Source organism: Schistocerca nitens, chromosome 9 (assembly GCF_023898315.1).
Source record: "Schistocerca nitens isolate TAMUIC-IGC-003100 chromosome 9, iqSchNite1.1, whole genome shotgun sequence".
NCBI classification, from domain to species: domain Eukaryota; kingdom Metazoa; phylum Arthropoda; class Insecta; order Orthoptera; family Acrididae; genus Schistocerca; species Schistocerca nitens.
Genome location: NC_064622.1, coordinates 249,372,130 through 249,393,289, shown reverse-complemented (window position 1 = coordinate 249,393,289; position 21,160 = coordinate 249,372,130). Strand labels below are relative to the sequence as shown.

Sequence of the window (21,160 nt, the reverse complement as noted above, 5' to 3'; positions counted from 1 at the left end):
GCATGGAAGCTAAGATAAAATGCCTGCATAAAAATGTGAAGAAATCAAAAAAGAAATGATAGTTGAAAGGACTGACTCAGCATACAGAAAAGTTAAAACAACATATGGTGAAATTAAAAGCAAGGGCAGTAACATTAAGAGCGCAATGGGAATTCCACTGTTATATGCAGAGGAGAGGGTGGATAAGTGGAAAAAGAGCACTGAAAACCTCTATGAAGGGGGGACTTGCCTGGTGATTTGATAGAAGAAGAAACAGGAGTAAAAAGGGAAGAGATAGCAGATACAGTAATAGAACCAGAACTTGAAAGAGATTTGGATGACTTAAAATCAAATAAGGCAGAATGGGTAGATACCATTCCAGCAGACTTTATGAAGTCATTGGGGAAAGTGGCTACAAAAGGACTATTCACATTGATGTGTACAATGTGTGAGACAGGTGATATACCATCAGACTTTTGGAACAACATGATGCACATAATTCCAAAGACAGAAAGATCTGACAAGTGCAAGAATTATTGCACAGTCAGCTTAACAGCTCATGCATCCAAATTGCTTACAAGAATAATATACAGCAGAATGGGAAAAAACAGAATTTGTTAGATGAGCATCAGTTTGGCTTCAGAAAAGGTAAAGGTGCCAGAGAGGCAGTTCTGATACTGTGGCTGAAAATTGAGGCAAGCCTGAAGAAAAATGTTTCCATGTGTAATGGATTAAGAACAGAACATACGCAGCAAAGATTAAACAAGTGAGAAAGTCATAATATTGGATTTATTATTACCCGCCACTTACACAATTTGTTTGATATGAGCACCGAAGATGCCAACAAGATGTTGCATCCATAAAATCACATGATCAATAGTTGCTCTGAGTAACTAGTTCTTGTTTACTGGTCTTCAGATCAGGTAGGAGAGTGAATGTGTCCTTGATAAATGCATTCTTTTAGATATTCCCATAGCCAAAAGTCACATGGATTCAAATCGGGTGCTCTTGCAGGCCGTGCATCTGGGAAACCTCTGGAGGTAACATGTTTGTGGAAGGTTGCATTAAGCAGATCTTTCACTGGGTGACCCTCATGAGATGTTGCCCCACCTTGCATGAAAGCAGTAGTTTCCACACAGCTGTGCTCCTCCAAAGCAGGAATCACGTGTTGCACAAGGAGGTCTCAATAACATGCAGACATTACAGAACATCTGACAGGCCTTCTGGGTATATTCTCTTCAAAGAAGGATGGACTGAGAATAAAGGTGCTTGTAATCCACACCACACAGACACAAATGGTGAGTGCAATGGCTGTTTGTGCACAAAATGTGGTTTAATAGTACCCCAGATGCAGCAGTTCTGTGTATTCATTACATCCTGCAGTGTGAAATGTGCCTCGTCTCTCCATAAAATATTGCCTAGCCACACGTCATCTTTGATCCATCCCAGAAGCCGAAGAGCACTTTCTAAACATTGCTGTGAATCACGTGGTTTCAGTTGCTACACTGTCTGGAACTTGTACAAGTACCAGCATAAAATAGACTGCAAAGCTTTCCATAATGCACATCATCATGAAACTCCACTACATGGGTCATGGGATGCATGGTCAGTTACAGCAACAGCAACTTTGTCAATAACTTCGACTGGTAAAGGGTGCCTTCCTCTTCCAGGTGCCATACTAAGCTAGCACATGTTTTCAAATTTCATCATCATCATCTTCCATAAACCATTTAATATCACTGGGCATCTTCTCAGACCATTAAGTCAGCAGTACTCTCTTAATGCAGTATCGTAACTGTTGCTGTTCACATAACACAGTTTTTCTAACAGTGAATGATCTCTCTCTCCATAGCCATACTGTTCACTCATATTATGGCTGATCAAATGTCCATCAGGCAAACAGTAAACAGAGCCAGATTTGCACCTAGCTGTCACAACTGGAACTAATTTGTTTTCCAGCATAAACTGGTCCCAAAAAAATGTATAAGCATATCCATGAAGTTTCGCTGCTGTACGATAATTACAACCCGCAATAGATCTCTGTGAGTAGTTGCAGTTTAATTATAACTGGTCAGTACTGTCTGTGTGCAATATGGCAAATTGCATTCATCTTGAGGAACAGAAGAAGTAAAGTATTACTTGAGGCAGAACTCCGATTCTGTGTGTACTGTTTGATTTTATTGAGTTATATGTTATACTGATTAGTCAGTTGGTGATCATAATAAGAGGTGAGATGTTGATTATTCAATTGGTGATCACAATACATGGTGTGTTTTCAAATACTCTCCATAATCCACAATGGGGATATTGACTGATCAGCTAGAACATTATGATCACCGACCTACTATCGATACAATAGCAGTGTTACCTGGTGAGGAATGACTACTAGTCAGACACATGCATGGTGCACATATTATCAGTGAGTGTGCGCCTGTGTGTAGACTGTGGAAGGCCTGTGATTTATCTGAGTTTGACCAAGAGCAGATTGTGATGGCCCACAAACTTGGCATGAGCATTTTGGAAAATGCTCGACTTGTCGGGTGTTCAAAGAGTGCTATGGCGAGTGTCTTCAACACAACTCGAAGCCAAGGTGAAACCACATCCACATATCATGGGATTGGGCAGCCACACCTCATTACAGATGTTGGAGATCTTAGGCTGGCAGACTGGTGAAACATGACATGTGGTGAACTGTGGCAAAGCTAACATCAGACTTTAATGCTGGGCAGAGTACAAGTGTGTCTGAACACACAGTTCACTGAACACTTGTATTGATGGGCCCCAACAGCCAACGAACCAGGCATGCATCTTCCAGGGGGGAAAGCTACCAACATATGCACTATGGGATGGAGACAAGTTGGCAGCATTTCCATTATGCCCCAGGCAACATTCACATGGCCCTCCGTGGGTCCAGAGGAGCTTGTGCAAGGAACCATGCATGTGCCAATGTTAATATCATGACACTGACAACTATAACTGAAATGGGTGCGTGACCATGTGCACTGGATACTGGCACAGTGGCAAAGCATTGCAAGGTCTGATGAATCCTGATACCTTCTTCATCATGCTGATGGGAGAGAGCGAATCCGATGTCTTCCAGGGGAATAGCTCCTGATACCTCTACTGTGGGACAGAGACAAACTGGCAGCCACTTCATTATGCTCTGGGGAACATTCACATGCACACCCATGGGTCCAGTGGAGCTCATACAAGGTACCATGATGGCCAAGGCATATCGTATATTGGTTGTAGATCACATACACCCCTTCACGATGATCATGTTTCCTGATGGCAGCGGCTTTTTTCAACAAGATAATGTGATGTCTTACAAGGCTAGGTGTGTGATGGAATGTTTTGAGGAACACAGTGACAACTTCCAATTGATATGCTGGGCCCCCAACTCACCAGATCTGAACCCACTCGAACAAATCTGCTATGTGATCGAACATGGTGTCAGAGCTCATCACCACCCCCTCCCCAGAATTTATTGGAATTAGGTGACTTGTGTGTGCATATGCAGTGCCGTATCTCCAGAAATCTACCAAGGTCTCATTGCTTCCATGCTATGAGGCATTGGTGCTGTTATCTGTGCTGAAGGTGGACATTAGGTAGGTGGTCATAATGTTCTGGGTGATCAGGGCATATCATGTACTAGCATGTGGCAATAGCCTGTCTGATAATAGTATAAATGTCAAAATTGTCCAATAATACATTATTTAATGAAGAGGCGGCCTTACTGCAAGAGACTACATTTTAAAATGCAGGAATTTACTAAAATTTGGGCCAACAGAGGTGAGCATTGCAAATGTTTACAACATATTTAACTATATACATGTGGGTATAGTCTGACAGATCTATTGCAGTGCTTTCCATCTGAACAATTACAGCACTCCAGCATGGCAGCAGTACCATGATGTATCACAGTGTAGGGTGCATGGTACAGTTACTTGGAGTTGTCAAAAGCACAGCTGAGGTGTTCTGCAAGGGCCAGGTGAGAGGCAGACACATGTCAGTACCAGATTTTGGTGCAACTGGCCCTTCCAACATACTAGTTATGTGAGTACATGTGATGCCAGTAGCCGGCCAAAGTGGCCGTGCGGTTAAAGGCGCTGCAGTCTGGAACCGCAGGACCGCTACGGTCGCAGGTTCGAATCCTGCCTCGGGCATGGATGTTTGTGATGTCCTTAGGTTAGTTAGGTTTAACTAGTTCTAAGTTCTAGGGGACTAATGACCTCAGCAGTTGAGTCCCATAGTGCTCAGAGCCATTTTTTTGATGCCAGTATTTGATGTGTGTTACTTATCTTATGATATCATTTAAGATATATAGAAGAATTAATGATACATTATTTTAAAGAATATGGTACGCTACACTTTTTGAAACCACATATTTATTAGTACCATGCAAATATACAGTGCTTCTATTAGGGTCAAGAATAAGGTAGCAGAAAAATCTTGGAAATCAACCTAGGCTAATACATACAGATAGGGGTGTCAGATAAAAGAGATTGCTGAGACATATCTTCTGATGCTCCTACCTGTGTCAGCAACGTCATATGGTAATGAGAAAATAAATTTTATTACAATTTAATGAACAATCTCTTTCATTAATGAAAGATGTCAGCTACATGTTATAACATTGTGGCAGCTGCTAGGTTACTATCATACACACTACACATTATTTACAGAATATACATTTTATATAATTTGTTAGGTTACTTTCAACCAACTAATGTTTTGATATTAAAAATTGCTCTTAGAATGACATGCCACTGTATCTGTCAGTAATAACTTTTCATCATTGCTAATAATTTAGGAAAATTATGTAATAACACAATTTATATTTTTATTAGTTATTATAAACCAACAAGTAGTTACAGGAAATTCAGCCTGTGAGTAAATAAGGACCAGCTTGAACCAGATAAGGGACTCAGTTTTCAACTATGCCAGAAGTGGGAGCTGCATTATTCTGCATGGCAGACTCAGAGTTATTCACAATCATGCTCTCAGTGTTTATGAAAATGTCACAGTTGTGTCACTCTACATGGTGATTTCAAGAATTGTGAATGCTGGTTGCATGTTAAGTCCCTTTACATAATCAAACTTATTTGTCAAATTCACATTTATCTATCCATGGACTTGTCAAACAAGCTTGTACCCAATCCAACAAGTTTGTCAATTTAACCTCATTTCTGAAGTGGACACTGTTCATGTACACTGTATTTTGACATTAGTGATATGGCACCAAATGCAGATAAAGCATTTCAAGCATTCTCTCTGGCACTGTGTTTAAAGAAGGGGCAAACAAGACACTGATCCAGTGAATGGCTTCAACTGAGAGAGAAATAGAGCTGTGAAACACTGTCACAGGAAATAATTATGTCAGCTTTCCCTGAATGGAAAGTAAAGCTTTTAATAACTTCTTTGGAGTTACTTTGCTCTCAAGTTGAGAAAGAAGTTACAAATATACAAAAATGTATTCTTTTTGCTCGGTCATCTAATGACAGGTTATTGAAATATGACAGTGTGGGTGTATATGGCCTAAACCATCCATGGAAGAACCTGAGGACTTCAATTTCTTAAAAATTTTATTGAAGCATCACTTGTACATTGTGCATACAATACTGATTTTCTTCCTAACCTCTTCCTGCATAGTATATGGCTGGGAAAGATGTGACAAATCTACCATTTTGGTAACTGCTAGTGCTATTTTGTTTTTATTGTTCATCATAATTTCTGTTGTTGCATGGAAACTCATGATACAGTGAGATAAATTGTAATAAAACTTTTCACTAAACATATATGATGAAACATCAATACAAGTAACGTCTGCCATTTTGTCAAATTTCCTGTCACTCAAAATGTTTCTCAAAACATGGTCCATATTTGATAAACATGTCAAACAACACCATACACATCCAGATCTTTGAGAAACTTATCAAAGTTTGGTAACTTGTTTGATCATGTATGGGCATCTTTAGAAGTTTTCATGAGTTAGCTGCAGTAGAAATTTGTATTTATTTGTGACTTGACAAACAGTTACGTTTTGTATTTATTTGTAGCTAGTGCTTCACTCTGGACTTGTAATTCTTTGAGTGTGCTACAATTGGGATCTGTGTTTATTTCATGGTGCAACAAACAATTAGGAAATATATTTATTTTTTGGGTCCAGAACACTGATTTACTTGGGCCATCAGTGCTCAAAACTTAGAAATTTCACAGCATTATCTACACTGTATGGAGGCTCAAGAAGCTTTAACATTTGTTTTAAGCTCAATTGGTGCACCATTTTGCTGTTAACACCAGTTCCTGCACACAGTAGGCATCAGTGAAGAGTGTTAATGAAACCTCATTAAATAAGCTTTTAGTTTAAATACAGACAATAGCATAAACTGTAGTTTGGTTGCAATTCATTTCAGGTATATATTAGAGGAATATTTTGTTATTATCAACTAGGCACATTCAGCAGTATAAACTAAACTAAACTCTGTCTGAACAGGCCTTGGAAGGCCCAATGGCACCAACCGACTGCTGTGTCACCCTCAGCCATAGGCGTCACTGGATGTGGATATAGAGGGGCATGTGGTCAGCACAACACTCTCCCAGCCATTATGTCAGTTTACGAGATCAGAGCCCCTACTTTTCAATCAAGTAGATCCTCAGTTTGTCTCACAAGGGCTCAGTGCACCTCGCTTGCCAACAACGCTCGGCAGACTGGATGGTCACCCATCCAAGTGCTAGCCTAGCCCAACAGTGCTCAACTTCGCTGATCTGATGGGAACCGGTGTTACCACTGTGGCAAGGCTGCTGGCTGTTCAGCAGTATACTCTGATTAAAATTACTCTGTGACTGACAGATTGTGGTTGTCAGGGGCAGTGTTGCCAAGGTGCAGGCATCCATGCTTCACAAGCTGCTGCATGTACCTACAAAACAGGCAATACAGTGAGCATATGATGCACAAGAAAGAAAAATGATTAGCTGGTGGCTGGATCCTACCACTTGACTTGCTGAAATGTCAGTTACAAAGTAATTTTAATTGGAATATAGTACTAGTACTGTATTGCCACAGTGATAACACAGTTATTGTGGTTGTAAAATTAGTATCACCAAATCGTTGTTTTTATTCAGTGCACATAATATGAGGTATTACCCTGAACTGATGTGGCAAAAGGTCTGAGAATGTTTTATGCTTCACTGCAAAGATTTATGTCTACTGAAAGGGTGACTGTTATTCGACAATCAACCTTATTTCTATGAATTAGCCATAAACCAGTACTGACATACAAACAAATAGTTTGAAGTGGAAATAAATATAATGCAAATAGGCCAGAAATGCTGTAGGCTACAGCATTCTTCCTCAGGTTTGACTACTCTCTGTTTCCATTAACAACTGCTTTTGAGATCTCTCAAATGCAAAACTTGGATGAGAAATTTTATTTCATCGTATATATCTTTCTGTAACACTTTCAATGTAGATTTTCATTAGGAAAGGCAAGGATTAATTTCAACAAAAGTGACTACCGAGATCAAAATGTGATGTGCCTCTGAGATAGTTACATTTAACACAAATAAACACTTGTCAAAAACTGAAACTACACAACATGCAAGACTGTAGAAACCTCCACTCTATTACAAAAGTTCCAAAACTATGTGCATGACTCATTCATTTATCACACTTTGAAGATCCCATAGCAAAGGAATACTCTTTAGGATGTGGAATGAGTCAAGATAAGTGAACCATATTAAAAAGTTTTATTAATTATCATTGAACTACCACAGGACTAAACCGTTTGTGATTGCTCAAGCAAAATCTAGCACTAAAATTAAGAGAAAATCTGTTAGATTGAAAAATGTTGCCGCTTCATCAGTTGTATTGAACAACTTTTGTTTCTTCCCTAGTTAGTTTAATGTCTACATCACTAAACAGATATTTGATACAGAACATAAGTCAAGGTTGTGCCATTAGAAGAGAAGCCTGTTAACAAAAAAATGCAAAACATGGATCTAAAAATAATCTTCAGTCCCTGAATATACACGGCCCAGTCATATTAATATGACCACCATCTATGTTTGAGGTCAAATTGTGATAACCACTAACAGACAGCAGGGGGCAATGTAAGCAGTGGAGGGTGTATAAAATGTGTCGGGGGTACATGGGAAACAGTCAGCCATTGTCATAATTCAGAAATGGACTGATTTATATGACATCCAAAAGTACATGACTGCTGGCTTTCAGGCCAAGCATGGAAGCATTTCCAAAATGATTAAGTTTATAAAGTCTTTGCATGGTGTCATAATTAAAGTATACTGTGCATAGCAAGATGGCACTATCCAAAACTGGCAAAGAGGCAACTATGGTGCACCACAGTCAATAGATGACAGCAGCGAATGATGGCTATGGAGCTGTACACAGGTATTTAGACATGCAACTTTTGAGCAACTGACAGCCCAGATGAACCACAATGCTACCAAAAGTGTCTCCTCAATGACTCTTCAGCGAATTTTGTTGCATATAGGTCACTACAGCAGGTATCTGGCTCATGCACCCATGCTGACTGCTGTTTATCAGTGACAAATGCTGAAATTTGCATGCCAGTACCACAACTAGATGTTCACTGAGCGGTGAGCCAGTGTTATCATCTGGGGAGTGTTATGGTGGCACAATGGATCAACACAAGTATGCATCTATGCTTGGGGACCATCTTCATCCCTACGTGCAGTTTGTTTTTCCTCAGCACAATGGCCATCTACCAACAGTGCAATGCAATGTGTTACACAGCCCTCATTGCATATGTGTGGTTCAAAGAGCACCAGGATGTGTTTAGCATAGTCCCGTGGATGAGTTTAGCATAGTCCCCTGGCCACCAACCTCTGCTGCAGATTTAAGCCCTATCAAGAATCTGTGTGACCACCTTGATTGGGCTGCTTGTGCCATGGATCCCCAGTGAGAAACCTAGTGCAGCTGGCCACAGAACTAGAGTTGACATGGCTCCACATCAGTGTTGGTACTTTCCAGAATCTCATTACCTCTCTTCCTACACATCTCATAGCTGTTCACACTGAAAAATGTGATTGTTCAGACTTTTTGACAGGTAGTCACTAGTGTGACTGGGCAGTGTAAATAATCATACAATTTGTGGAGAATATATTTTAATTTTGTGGAGAATATATTTTAATTTTGTTTTGGATTTATACAGTATCTAAATGTATCACTTTACATCAGATGAAATGTTTTTAACACCTTCCAATCAGAAAATAGAACCTTGCTATGAGCTCTAGACAAGGAAGCTAAACAGACATTGAAATTGTTTTGATGTGTTGTATTGAAAGTGTGTAAACCATAGTTCACATGAAATGGATTCTTGTGTAAATCATAGTTCAGAAGAAATGGATTCTTGCTGTTAGCAACAAACACAATTAAGGAATAAATATTGTATAAAGTAAGTATTATAGCTCCAAGACTATTTAAGAAACCTCTGCAAGATCTGCTGACATCTACTTTTACACAACTCTTACTTCTTGGTTTTGATGAAGAAATACTTTGCTTACTTTTGATATAATTCCATAAAAGGCAATTTCATAAAGAAACAGAGAGTGAACATTGAGCTGTAAAATATAAGCCAGCTCTGACTTTCTCACTGATAAAAGAAGAGACACTTCTAAGGGCAAAATATGCTAAAATAAACTTCTTAATCAGTTTATTTATGTATGGACTCTACATTGTCATCCAGTTCTACCTGAATTAATTATACACATACCGTTCTTACTGAAGATTTTCTGGCATTGAGCACTATTCAGCTGTAGAATGAGTTATTATTTAAATTCTGAAATCACTATTTTCACTGAATTATATATTGTTTTAGGTTATAATGAGGAGGAATAATAAATTATGGCAAAGAATACTACAGATCTCTCTCTCTCTCTCTCTCTCTCCCCCCCCCCCCCCTCTCTCAATGTAAACAGCCTTCTTTAAGTAATTCATTAAATAAGTTTAAAGTAATATTAACAGCCTGTATGTGTTAACAAATGTGATTTAACTGATTAAACTACATATGAAGTAATTCGTTTTGACTCACCATTGGTTTGAGAATAGATTCTTGAACAAAACATAGTACATATAAGAATGATGTAATGCTGATAACAGCTGAAGTCATGTAAACACCAATGTACCCTGATGCATCAAAAAGTGGTGTGACCCCAGCATTACCAAAGAGTAGGCTCATATATATACAAGCATCAAGCATACCAAGCCTGTAAACAGAAAAGCTGTTCATATTCACAATACATCTGAGAACTAATATATTATTAACTTGCACAAAGCCTTTCCATTTCTGTAGTGATTTGTAAAACAAATTTGCAATATTTTGTTTTAAACTTAGATTTGTCATTGTCTGTGTACAGGACTTTAGAATGGAAGCCCTGATGTAAGAAATGTCATACTATGAAAGATTCTATTGAAGTGCTTTGCCAGTGCCTTCCTGTTATCATTTATTCAGAATAAATGTATTGAATGTGAATATCTAGGCATTGACTGTTTTAGTTATAGACATATTACCTGTTAGTGACATAAAATTTTTGCCAGTCCGGGACTCAAACCCAGATTTCTCGCCTATCATGACTAACCATCTTAATCATCCATGCACACCTCCCAGACTGACCCAAACTTCCACATGTCATCTACATCACTACTCCACTATGTCACTATACCATAGTTTGGGACTGCTCATGACAGGCAGGAAGTCTGGCTTCAAGTACCAATCCGGCACAAATTTTCATAAGCTACTAATAGGTAGTGTATCTGTGCTTAACACAGCTGATGCCTAGACATCTGCAAATTTATTTTGAATTAATTTAGGATAGCTATCAATTATCATTACTGTCTGTTTGTCCAGACATACAAATAAATGTTATCAGTATTATGAAAGGGATAGTTGCTACTCACTATGGTGAGTAAATATTGTCATTTAGTTTTTTCACTCCAAATTAGTGACTCTGTATCCAGTACATTTAATTGTAGTTGTAGAAGACTGCAAAGTATTAGTCTAAGACAAGATGGAATGTCCCCACAGATGAGAAAATCAAAATTGTAGTGGTCAACCACTGAAGCAGTCACAACAAAGTCCCAAAGTTTGAAACTTTCCTAAAAAGCAATGAGACTCATATAACATTAGGTACAGAAAGCTGGTTAAAATCCAGATGGCATATCAGTGAGTTTTTTGGGCAAATCTAAGTAGATGGGTAGATCACATAACTAATGAGGAGGCATTCAAAAGAATTAGGGAGAAGAGGAGTTTGTGGCACAACTTGACAAGAAGAAGGGACCGGTTGGTAGGACACGTTCTGAGGCATCAAGGGATCACAAATTTAGCATTGGAGGGCAACATGGAGGGTAAAACTCGTAGAGGGAGACCAAGAGATGAATACACTAAGCAGATTCAGAAGGATGTAGGTTGCACAGGATAGAGTAGCATGGAGAGCTGCATCAAACCAGTCTCAGGACTGAAGACAACAAAAACTAAGTTTGTATTGAAATAATAAGCCAACAGAAAATGGAGCTTATATATTTGTCAAAGTAGACAGGAAACTCAAATCCAAAAAGACAGAAATTGAAGCTGCATGTGAGGTTTCTGAGCAAAACACACTATCAAGGGTGTATATAAACTTATAACTTGGTCCTTCCAATGATCAACAGACTCATCCCAAGATGTAACTGGAAACTTTAGAGAAACCACCAGCTTACTAATCATAATGCCATCAATGAAGGAAAGATTTAGATAGTTTATTAAGTGCTCGGCAAGATAAGGCAACCTCTGAAACAATATTAAATGCTTCCTCTGAAATCTACTTAAAGAAAGCAGTTCAGATACCCACTCATGACAGGAATACATTTGATCTAATAGCAATAAATAGACCTAATTACTTTGAGGATTCTCATACTGAAATGATAACAAAAGTAAAAAGGATAAGTTAACTAAAACATGTTGGAGGTGGATCAAGTCACAGAGTGTCATATCTCAGAGAGGTAGTAGTAGCCTTTTTCTCTGGCTAGGAGCACTACAGGGACTGTGGCTCATGTTTAGAATAGTAGGTGATTAAGTACACAGGAGGTACCCTCCATGGTGTACAGTCAGTACAAAGAAACTTTTAAGAAAACAGTGACTAATGCATATTAGATGTAAACCAAAGCATAGGGCTGTAGATAGAGAAATTCTGAGGCAAACATATTTGGCTACCAAATGAGCAATAAATGAAGCTTTCAATGACTACTTTAGCAGAATCTTAATGAAAGATCTCTTACAAAACCCAAAACAATTCTGGTGATACATAAAGGTTGTCATGGTCCTGAAGTTCAGTGTGCAGACACTAAACAATGTCACAAAAACCAAACTGCACATGATAAAGCAGCAATATACAACTAAACACTCCTTTCTAAGCTACAAGAGTTGTTGTTGTTGTAGTGGTATTCAGTCCAAAGACTGGTTCCATGCAGCTCCCCATGCTACTCTATCCTGTGCAAGCCTCTTCATCTTGAAGTGACTACCTACTGCAACCTATGTCCGAGTGAATATGCTTACTGTATTCATCTCTTGGTCTCCCTCTATGATTTTTACTCCCCCGCTTCCTCCAGTAAAAAATTGGTGATCCCTTGATGCCTCAGAATCTGTCCTACCAATCAACTCCTTGTTTTAGTCAGGTTGTACTACAAATTTCTCTTATCCCCAATTCTATTCAGTACCTCCTCATTAGTTATGTGACCTACCCATCTAATCTTCAGCATTCTTCTGTAGCACCACATTTCAAAAGCTTCTATTCTCTTCTTGTCTAAACTGTTTATCATACATATTTCACTTCCACACTTGGCTACACTCCATACAAATATTTTCAGAAAACACTTACTGACACTTAAATCTATACTCGATATTAACAAATTTCTCTTCTTCAGAAATGCTTTTCCTGCCATTGCCAGTGTACTTTTTACATTCTCCTTACTTCAACCATCATAAGTTATTTTGCTTCCCAAATAGCAAAACTCATTTACTACTTTAAGTGCCTCATTTCCTAATCTAATCCCATCAGCATCACATGATTTAATATAACTACATTCCATTATCCTCATTTTGATTTTGTTGATTTTCATCTTATACCCTCCTTTCAAGATACTGTTCATTACATTCAACCGCTCTTCCAAGTCCTTTGCTGTCTCTGACAGAATTACAATGTCATCAGAAAACCTCTAAGTTTTTACTTCTTCTCTCTGGACTTTAATTCCTACTCCAAATTTTTCTTTTGTTTCCTATAGTGCCTGCTCAATATACAGATTCAATAACATTGGGGATAAGCTCTCACTCCCTTCTCAACCACTGGTTCCTTCTCGTGCCTCTTGACTCTTACAGCTGCTATCTGGTTTCAGTATGAATTGTAATAGCCTTTCGCTCCCTGTATTTTAGCCCTGCCATCTTTAGAATTTGAAAGAGATTATTCCAGTCAACTTAGTCAAAAGCTTTCTGTAAGTCTACAAATGCTACAAACATTTGTTTGCCTTTCCTTAACCTATTTCTATGAGAAAATGTAGGGTCAGTATTGCCCCGCATCTTCCTACATTTCTGTGGAATCGAAACTGATCTTCCTCAATGTTCTGAAGGATTTCTAGTAGCCCAGGTCTTTTTACCTACTTGATGCTTTTTATCTGCTTGATGCTGCCTTCGCTATTTAATCTCTCAAAGCTACCCATCATTCTTCTATTGTATTCCTTTCCCTTGTAATGAATCATCCTCCTCTAACATTACCTCCTTTTATATATATATATATATATATATATATATATATATATATATATATATATATATATATATATAACTGATACCATGCAAACTATTGATTATTGCATATGTTAAAATTATCTCAGCTGTTTCACTAAAAGAATTCATATTTTTTGGATATGCTGTATTATATTTCAGGCTAAAATTTATAAAAAAGAAAATAATGTGTTACAATTGATACGTACAAACAGTTAAAATTACTCTTATTTTAAAAATAATTGAAATTACAAAATTTGTGACATACTTAAAATTCATATTATTAATTGTACAATCTAATACTAATTATAATAATTTGTTTCTGGATTTATTTATGAAGTAATGATATAATTTGGTAAAGGATCTTCTCCTGTCAAGAAAGTTTGTAAGCTCATTCACTTTGTAAACTCTTTGGGAATTGTGAGTACTGCAGAATGTAAGTAGTGGTGGGCATGCCTCTGATGGAAACGCACGTTTTGCTAAACTTCTCAACAACAATGTAATTACTAGTTTTTTTAATGTGGAAATTGTAAAGTCAGTGTGATTTACAAGAATAGGATAAAATAATAATATATTCATAGCAACAAGCAACTCTTCAACAGTTATTTGTCATCAAGAACATAAAAATCAAAATTTTCAACTATAAGGATATACTCCCAGACAAGACTTTGAGCCATTGACAACAATGAGATAATCAAGATAAGTAAAAAGTTCTACTTTTGTACATCTTTCCCCTCTCAAAATATTTTGAAACTTTTGTAAATAACAGAGAAATATAATGGTGATGTGTGGGAGGGCAAGATTACACCCTGTTCTTGCCAATAGATCCTTAATGCTCCCTCTGAAACCCTCTGCAACAGTTTATCCAGGTCCCATCTCCTTAAATTCCTACCTTTTTGCAGTTCCTTTAGTTTTAATTATACTAGTTCACAACCAATAAATTGTGGTTTTAATCTGCAGTTCATAACCAATGAAGTGTGGTCAGAGTCCACATCTGCTACTGGAAATGTCTTCCAATTTAAAATCTGGGTCCTAAATCTCTGTCTAACCATTATGTAATCAATCTGAAACCTTCTGGTGTCTCCAAGCCTCTTCGACGTATACAAACTTCTCTCGTGATTCTTAAACCAAGTGTCAGCTATGATTAAATTATGCTCTGTGCAAGATTCTACCAGGCGGCTTCCTCTTTCATTCCGTTCTCTCAGTCCCATTCTCTACTGCTTTTCCTTCTCTTTCTTTCTGTATTATTGAATTCCAGTCTCCCACAACTATTAAATTTTCAGCTCCCTTAACCAACTGAATAATTTCTTTTATCTCATCACATTTTCCTCAATCTCCTCCTCATCTACGGAACTAGTTGGCATATAAACTTGTACCACTGTGGTGGGTGTAGGCTTCATTTATATCTTGGCTACAATAATGCATTCACTATGCTGTCCATAATAGCCTATCCATTCCTGCATTACCCCTATTTGATTTTGTACTTATAATCATGTATTCACGTGATCATAAATACTCTTACTCCTGCCACCGAATTTCACTAATTCCCACTGTACCTATCTTTAATCTATCCAGTTCCTTTTTTAAATTTTCTAACCTACCTGCCTGATTAAGGGATCTGACATTCCACACTCCAATCTGTAGAATGCCAGTTTTCTGTTTCTCCTGATAACAACATCCTCCTCAGTAGTCACCACCCATAAATCCAAATGGGGGACCGTTATACCTCCAGAGTATTTTAACCAAGAGGATGTCATCATCATTTAACCATACAGAAGAGCTGCATGCTATAGGGGAGAATTATGGCTGTAGTACCCCTTGCTTTCAGGTGTTTGCAGAACCAGCACAGCAAGGCTGTTTTGGTTGATGTTCCAAGTCCAGATCAGTCAATCATCCAGATTGTTGCCCCTGAAACTGCTCAAAAGGCTGCTGCCCCTCTTCAGGAACCACTCGTTTCTCTGGCCTCTGAACAGATACAGATACCCCTCCATTGTTGTTGCACCTACGGTAAGGCTCTCTGTATCGCTGAGGCTGCAAGCATCCCCACCAATGGCAAGGTGCATGGTTCATTATTTTGATATAATTTTCTGAGAATTCAAAATGGCAGCCTTTTCGTGGAAAAACAGGTTTACAAATGTTTGGGAGATTGTTGAACTTGAAAATACATTGTATTCTATACTACATTGAATATGGTGAATGAAAAAAATTGAGGAATTTACAGTTAAAATATTTGTTCATTCTAGAAAAATAAGTTCATAAAGGATTTTAAGGTTAATTTTTTTAAGGTTTTGTTCACTATTTTTAGAACTTTTTTGAAAAGAAATAATTATTTATTGTACAATAAATCATCAACTATTTACACTCACTAAAATAAATACAAATAAGTACATATAGATTAAATAGATGAGTAGAAAAAGTACAGCACTTCTGGCTCCAGTTTGCAATGTTAAACCATTCTGTATTTCATTTTTCTGGCTTCAGTGTTGCTTGCTGATTCTCATAAAGTTGCATATGGGGATACACACTATTCTCAATGGAGCCCAGTGTGACTACACTACTAATGTCATTAAACAAAACCTAAGTTGAAGCAAGGCCCCGGGAGTAGACAACATTCCATTAGAACTAGTAATAGCCTTGGGAGAGCCAGCCCTGACCAAACACTACCATCTGGTGTGCAATATGTATGAGTTAGGCAAAATACCTTCAGACTTCAAGAGAAATATAATAATTCCAACCCCAAAGAAAGCAGGTGTTGACAAGTGTGAAAATTATCGAACTATGAGTTTAATAAGTCAAGGCTGCAAAATACTGAAACAAATTCTTTACAGATGAATGGAAAAACGGGTACAAGGCAATGTTGGGGAAGATCAGTTTGGAACACGTGAGGCAATACTGACTCTATGATTTATCTTAGAAGATAAATTAAGGAAAGGCAAATATACGTTTCTAGCATTTGTAGGCTTAGAGAAAGCTTTTGATAATGCTGACTGGAATACCCTCTTTCAAATTCTGAAGGTGGCAGGGTAAAATACAGAGAGCAAAAGACTAGTTACAATTTGTACAGAAACCAGATAGCTGTTATAAGAGTCGAGGGGCATGAAAGGGAAGCAGAAGTTGGGATATAAAGGGTGTTCATAAATTTCCATAACAAAGTTCTAGAACTTGTAGAGGGGACTGAGTAGACAATATTTTGAACTGTAACCTAACGCCAGATAGGCTGATGTCATTTGATGTTCATCTTACCTCTCTGACCTGTTTGAGCCTCATTCATGTGTCTGTGACTGTTTAATGACATCAATAGTGTAAGTCACACTGGGCTCCATTGAGAATAGTGTGTATCCCCATATGCAACTTTATGAGAATCAGCAAGCAACACTGAAGCCACAATAATGAAGTACCGAATGGTTTAACATTGCAAACTGGAGCCAGAAGTGCTGTACTTTTTCTACTCATCTATTTAATCTATATGTACTTATTTGTACTTATTTTAGTGAGTGTAAATTGTTGATGATTTATTGTACAATAAATAATTATTTCTTTTCATAAAAATTCTAAAAATAGTGAACAAAACTTTTAAAAAATTGTTAGAGCAACATGGTTGATTATATACTTGCAGTATACTCTGACATGATCATTCTGTAGGATGAAGCACACAGTAACAGAAGAGCTGCTTGTTGCCTTTATCAAGATCATTATCTACAACATGTGACTACATTTGATACTCTTTTCACCTCAATTACACAATGGGTTTGAGGAAGGGGTACCTTCACTGTCAGCAGGCATGACTGTGGTACTCAAAGGAGGCACCGAATGCCCGAAGTGGAAGAATCTATGCTGCATCACATTGAAGGGAACCCATCAATGAGTACACAAGCAGTTTCTTTGTTTATTAATGAGTGGAAATGTAAAACAAGTGATGTACTGGATCACACCTAAAATAAGGGGCATTCAAATGAAACCCAGTCACTAGTGTAAAGTAACGGTAACAATTTTATTAACTCAAAACTGTAGTTATACACAGTAAACATACTCAAAAATAGTCACCAAAACTGTTTGCACATTTTTCCCAGTGTGACACTAGCTGGTCGATTCCATCCTTGAAGAAGTTAGTAGACTGCTGGGATCCAGACCTGAACCCAGTCACAAACTTCGTTGTCTGTTGTGAATCGATGTCCGTGAATAGCTTGTTTTAGAGGTCCAAACAAATGAAAGTCACACGGTGAAAGGTCAGGACTGAATGGTGGATGTTCCAACATTTCCCACCAAAACTGCTGCAATGTTGTCTTCACCACATTGACCGTTTGTGGGTGGGCCTTATCATGCAGGAGGATAATGCCATTGGACAACATGCCTCGGCATTTCGACTTGATGGCTCATCCAAGGTTCCGTAAAGTGGCTTGCTAATGCTGGGCATTGATGGTGGTTCCCCATTCTAGGAACTTGACAGCAGTGGACCCTTTTGGTCAAAAAAGGACATCATGACCTTACCAGAACTGGTGTGCATGGCCTTTGATTTATTTGGAGGTGGTGAAGGAGCATGTTTCCACTGCTTGCTCTGATGCTTGCTTTCCGGTTGAAAATGGTGACACCATGTTTCATCACCTGTGACAATACATGACAGAAAACCATATTCCTCCTCACAATAACATTGCAGATGACTCAACGACAGTGCCACTATTAGAGTATAGCGCTGTTCAGCAGTCAGTTGGTGGGGAACCCACTGCGCATAGATTTTTCAAAAGTTCAAGTGTTGATGCATTATGGTGAGGGCGGTGCCCACGCTAATACCTAGTAACCAATGTATCTTATCCACGGTGATTCTGCAATTGTCCAAGACTAAAGCATTCACTTCTGCAACCATTTTCGGTGTGATGAAACGATGAGCCTGTCCAAAATGAGCATCTTCTTCCAGTGACTTGTGCCCCTCAAGAAATCACTTGCACCATTCCACAACATTCAAATGACTCAGACTGTACTCACCATACACATCCTTTATCCATCGATACATTTCATGGCCTCCAACTCCCTTCGCCACCAAAAATTGAATCACTCCTCATTCTTCCTGCTTAATCGCCTGCATGTTCGGTAGTGGACAATAACTTGTGTGACCACCTTCTCTTCTGCATGAAATGACATTAGCACTATGCAACATCAAACGGTGCATACACATCAGTCTCTCTACCAGTAGATGGTGCCATAATACCCACAGATACATGGTGCCACCTTAGGTGTAAGCCAAAGGTAGACGCACTGACCAGGTTTCATTTGAATGAACCTCATACGTTACTCATTACCAACAGGTTTTCAGGTGGTTGTAGCACGGAAACAGTATGTTTTTGGACATGGGTTCCTATTCAAAATATTATGCACTCATTCCTCTCAATAAGACCTAGAAGCTTGTAACAGGAATTTCCGAGCACCCTGTAGAAATTAGAGTCAGTGGCATTGAGAAACAGCTAAAACTGCTAAAATGAAACAAGGCTCTGAGGCCTAGTGAAATACCTGTCAGATTCTTCAATGAGATAGTCACCATTTTAACTACACTACTGGCCATTAAAATTGCTACACCACAAAGATGATGTGCTACAGACACGAAATTTAACTGACAGGAAGAAGATGCTGTGATATGCAAATGATTAACTTTTCAGAGCATTCACACAAGGTTGGTGCCGGTGGCAACACCTACAATGTGCTGACATGAGGAAAGTTTCCAACTGGTGTTGCCTGGTGAAACGTTGTTGTGATGCCTCATGTAAGGAGGAGAAATGAGTACCATCACGTTTCCGACTTTGATAAAGATCGGATTGTAGCCTATCATGATTGTGGTTTATCATATCGCGACATTGCTGCTTGCGTTGGTCGAGATCCAATGACTGGTAGCAGGATATGGAATCGGTGGGTTCAGGAGGGTAATACGGAATGCCGTGCTGGAACCCAACGGCCTCGTATCACTAGCAGTCGAGATGACATGCATCTTATCTGCATGGCTGTAATGGATCGTGCAGCCACGTCTCGATCCCTGAGTCAACAGATGGGAACGTTTGCAAGACAACAACCATCTGCATGAACAGTTCGATGACGTTTACAGCAGCATGGACTATCAGCTTGGAGACCATGGCTGCAGTTACCCTTGACTCTGCATCACAGACAGGAGTACCTGCGATGGTGTACTCAACGAGGAACCTGGGTGCACGAATGGCAAAACGTCATTTTTTCAGATGAGTCCATGCTCTGTTCACAGCATCATGATGGTCGCATCCGTGTTTGGCGACATCACGGTGAATGCACATTGGAAGCATGTATTCATCATCACCATACTGGCGTATCACCCGGCGTGATGGTATGGGGTGCCATTGGTTACACATCTTGGTCACCTCTTATTCGTATTGACAGCACTTTGAACAGTGGACATTACATTTCAGATGTGTTACGACCCGTGGCTCTACCCTTCATTCGATCCCTGTGAAACCCTACATTTCAGCAGGATAATGCATGACCGAATGTTGCAGGTCCTGTACGGGCCTTTCTAGATACAGAAAATGTTCGACTGCTGCCCTGGCCAGCTCATTCTCCAGATCTCTCACCAATTGAAAACGTCTGGTCAATGGTGGCCGAGCAACTGGCTCGTCACAATATGCTAGTCACTACTCTTGATGAACTGTGGTGTCATGTTGAAGCTGCATGGGCAGTTGTACCTGTACACGCCATCCAAGCTCTGCCTGACTCAATGCCCAGGTGTATCAAGGCCGTTATTACGGCCAGAGGTGGTTGTTCTGGGTACTGATTTCTCAGGATCTATGCACCCAAATTGCGTGAAAATGTAATCACATGTCAGTTCTAGTATAATATATTTGTCCAATGAATACCTATTTATCATCTGCATTTCTTCCTGATGTAGCAATTTTAATGGCCAGTAGTGTATAATATGTCCCTTAAACAAAAAATGTGTCCAATGGTTGTAAGAATGCCCAAGTTGAAGGTGTCTACAAGAAGGGTAGGAGAAGTGATCCACAAAACTGCTGCCTAATATCATTAACATCTATCTAACTGTTGTGAAATCTTAGAACATATTCTGAGTTGAAGCACAATGAGGCACCCCAAACAGAACAACATTATCTATGGCAACCAGCATGGATTCCAAAACCATCAGTCATACAAAACCATACTCAGGCTTTTCTCACATGATATCCTGAAAGCCATTAATCAATGCAATTAGGGGGTTTCTGTATTTCTTGACATAGTACCAGACCAAGGTTTATTATTGAGAGTACAATCACATGAGGTATCAAATGAAAGTAGTGACTGTACTGGATTTTATGGTAGAGAGGACACAACATGTTATCTTGGATGAAGTATCACTGCTAAAAATAGAAGGAACTTCAGTCATT

At 38.8% G+C, this 21,160-nt stretch overlaps 1 protein-coding gene across 2 annotated transcripts in view; it reads right to left on the bottom strand.

Annotated features, from left to right (window-relative positions):
- LOC126203078 (proton-coupled folate transporter-like) overlaps window positions 1-21,160 on the bottom strand; it is a 158,183-nt gene that overhangs the window by 69,000 nt on the left and 68,023 nt on the right. For both annotated transcript variants that reach the window (XM_049937317.1, XM_049937316.1), the window contains one exon: window positions 10,053-10,227. In XM_049937317.1, coding sequence (XP_049793274.1) covers window positions 10,053-10,227 — 175 coding nt within the window. The remainder of the gene's footprint in view (window positions 1-10,052; window positions 10,228-21,160) is intronic.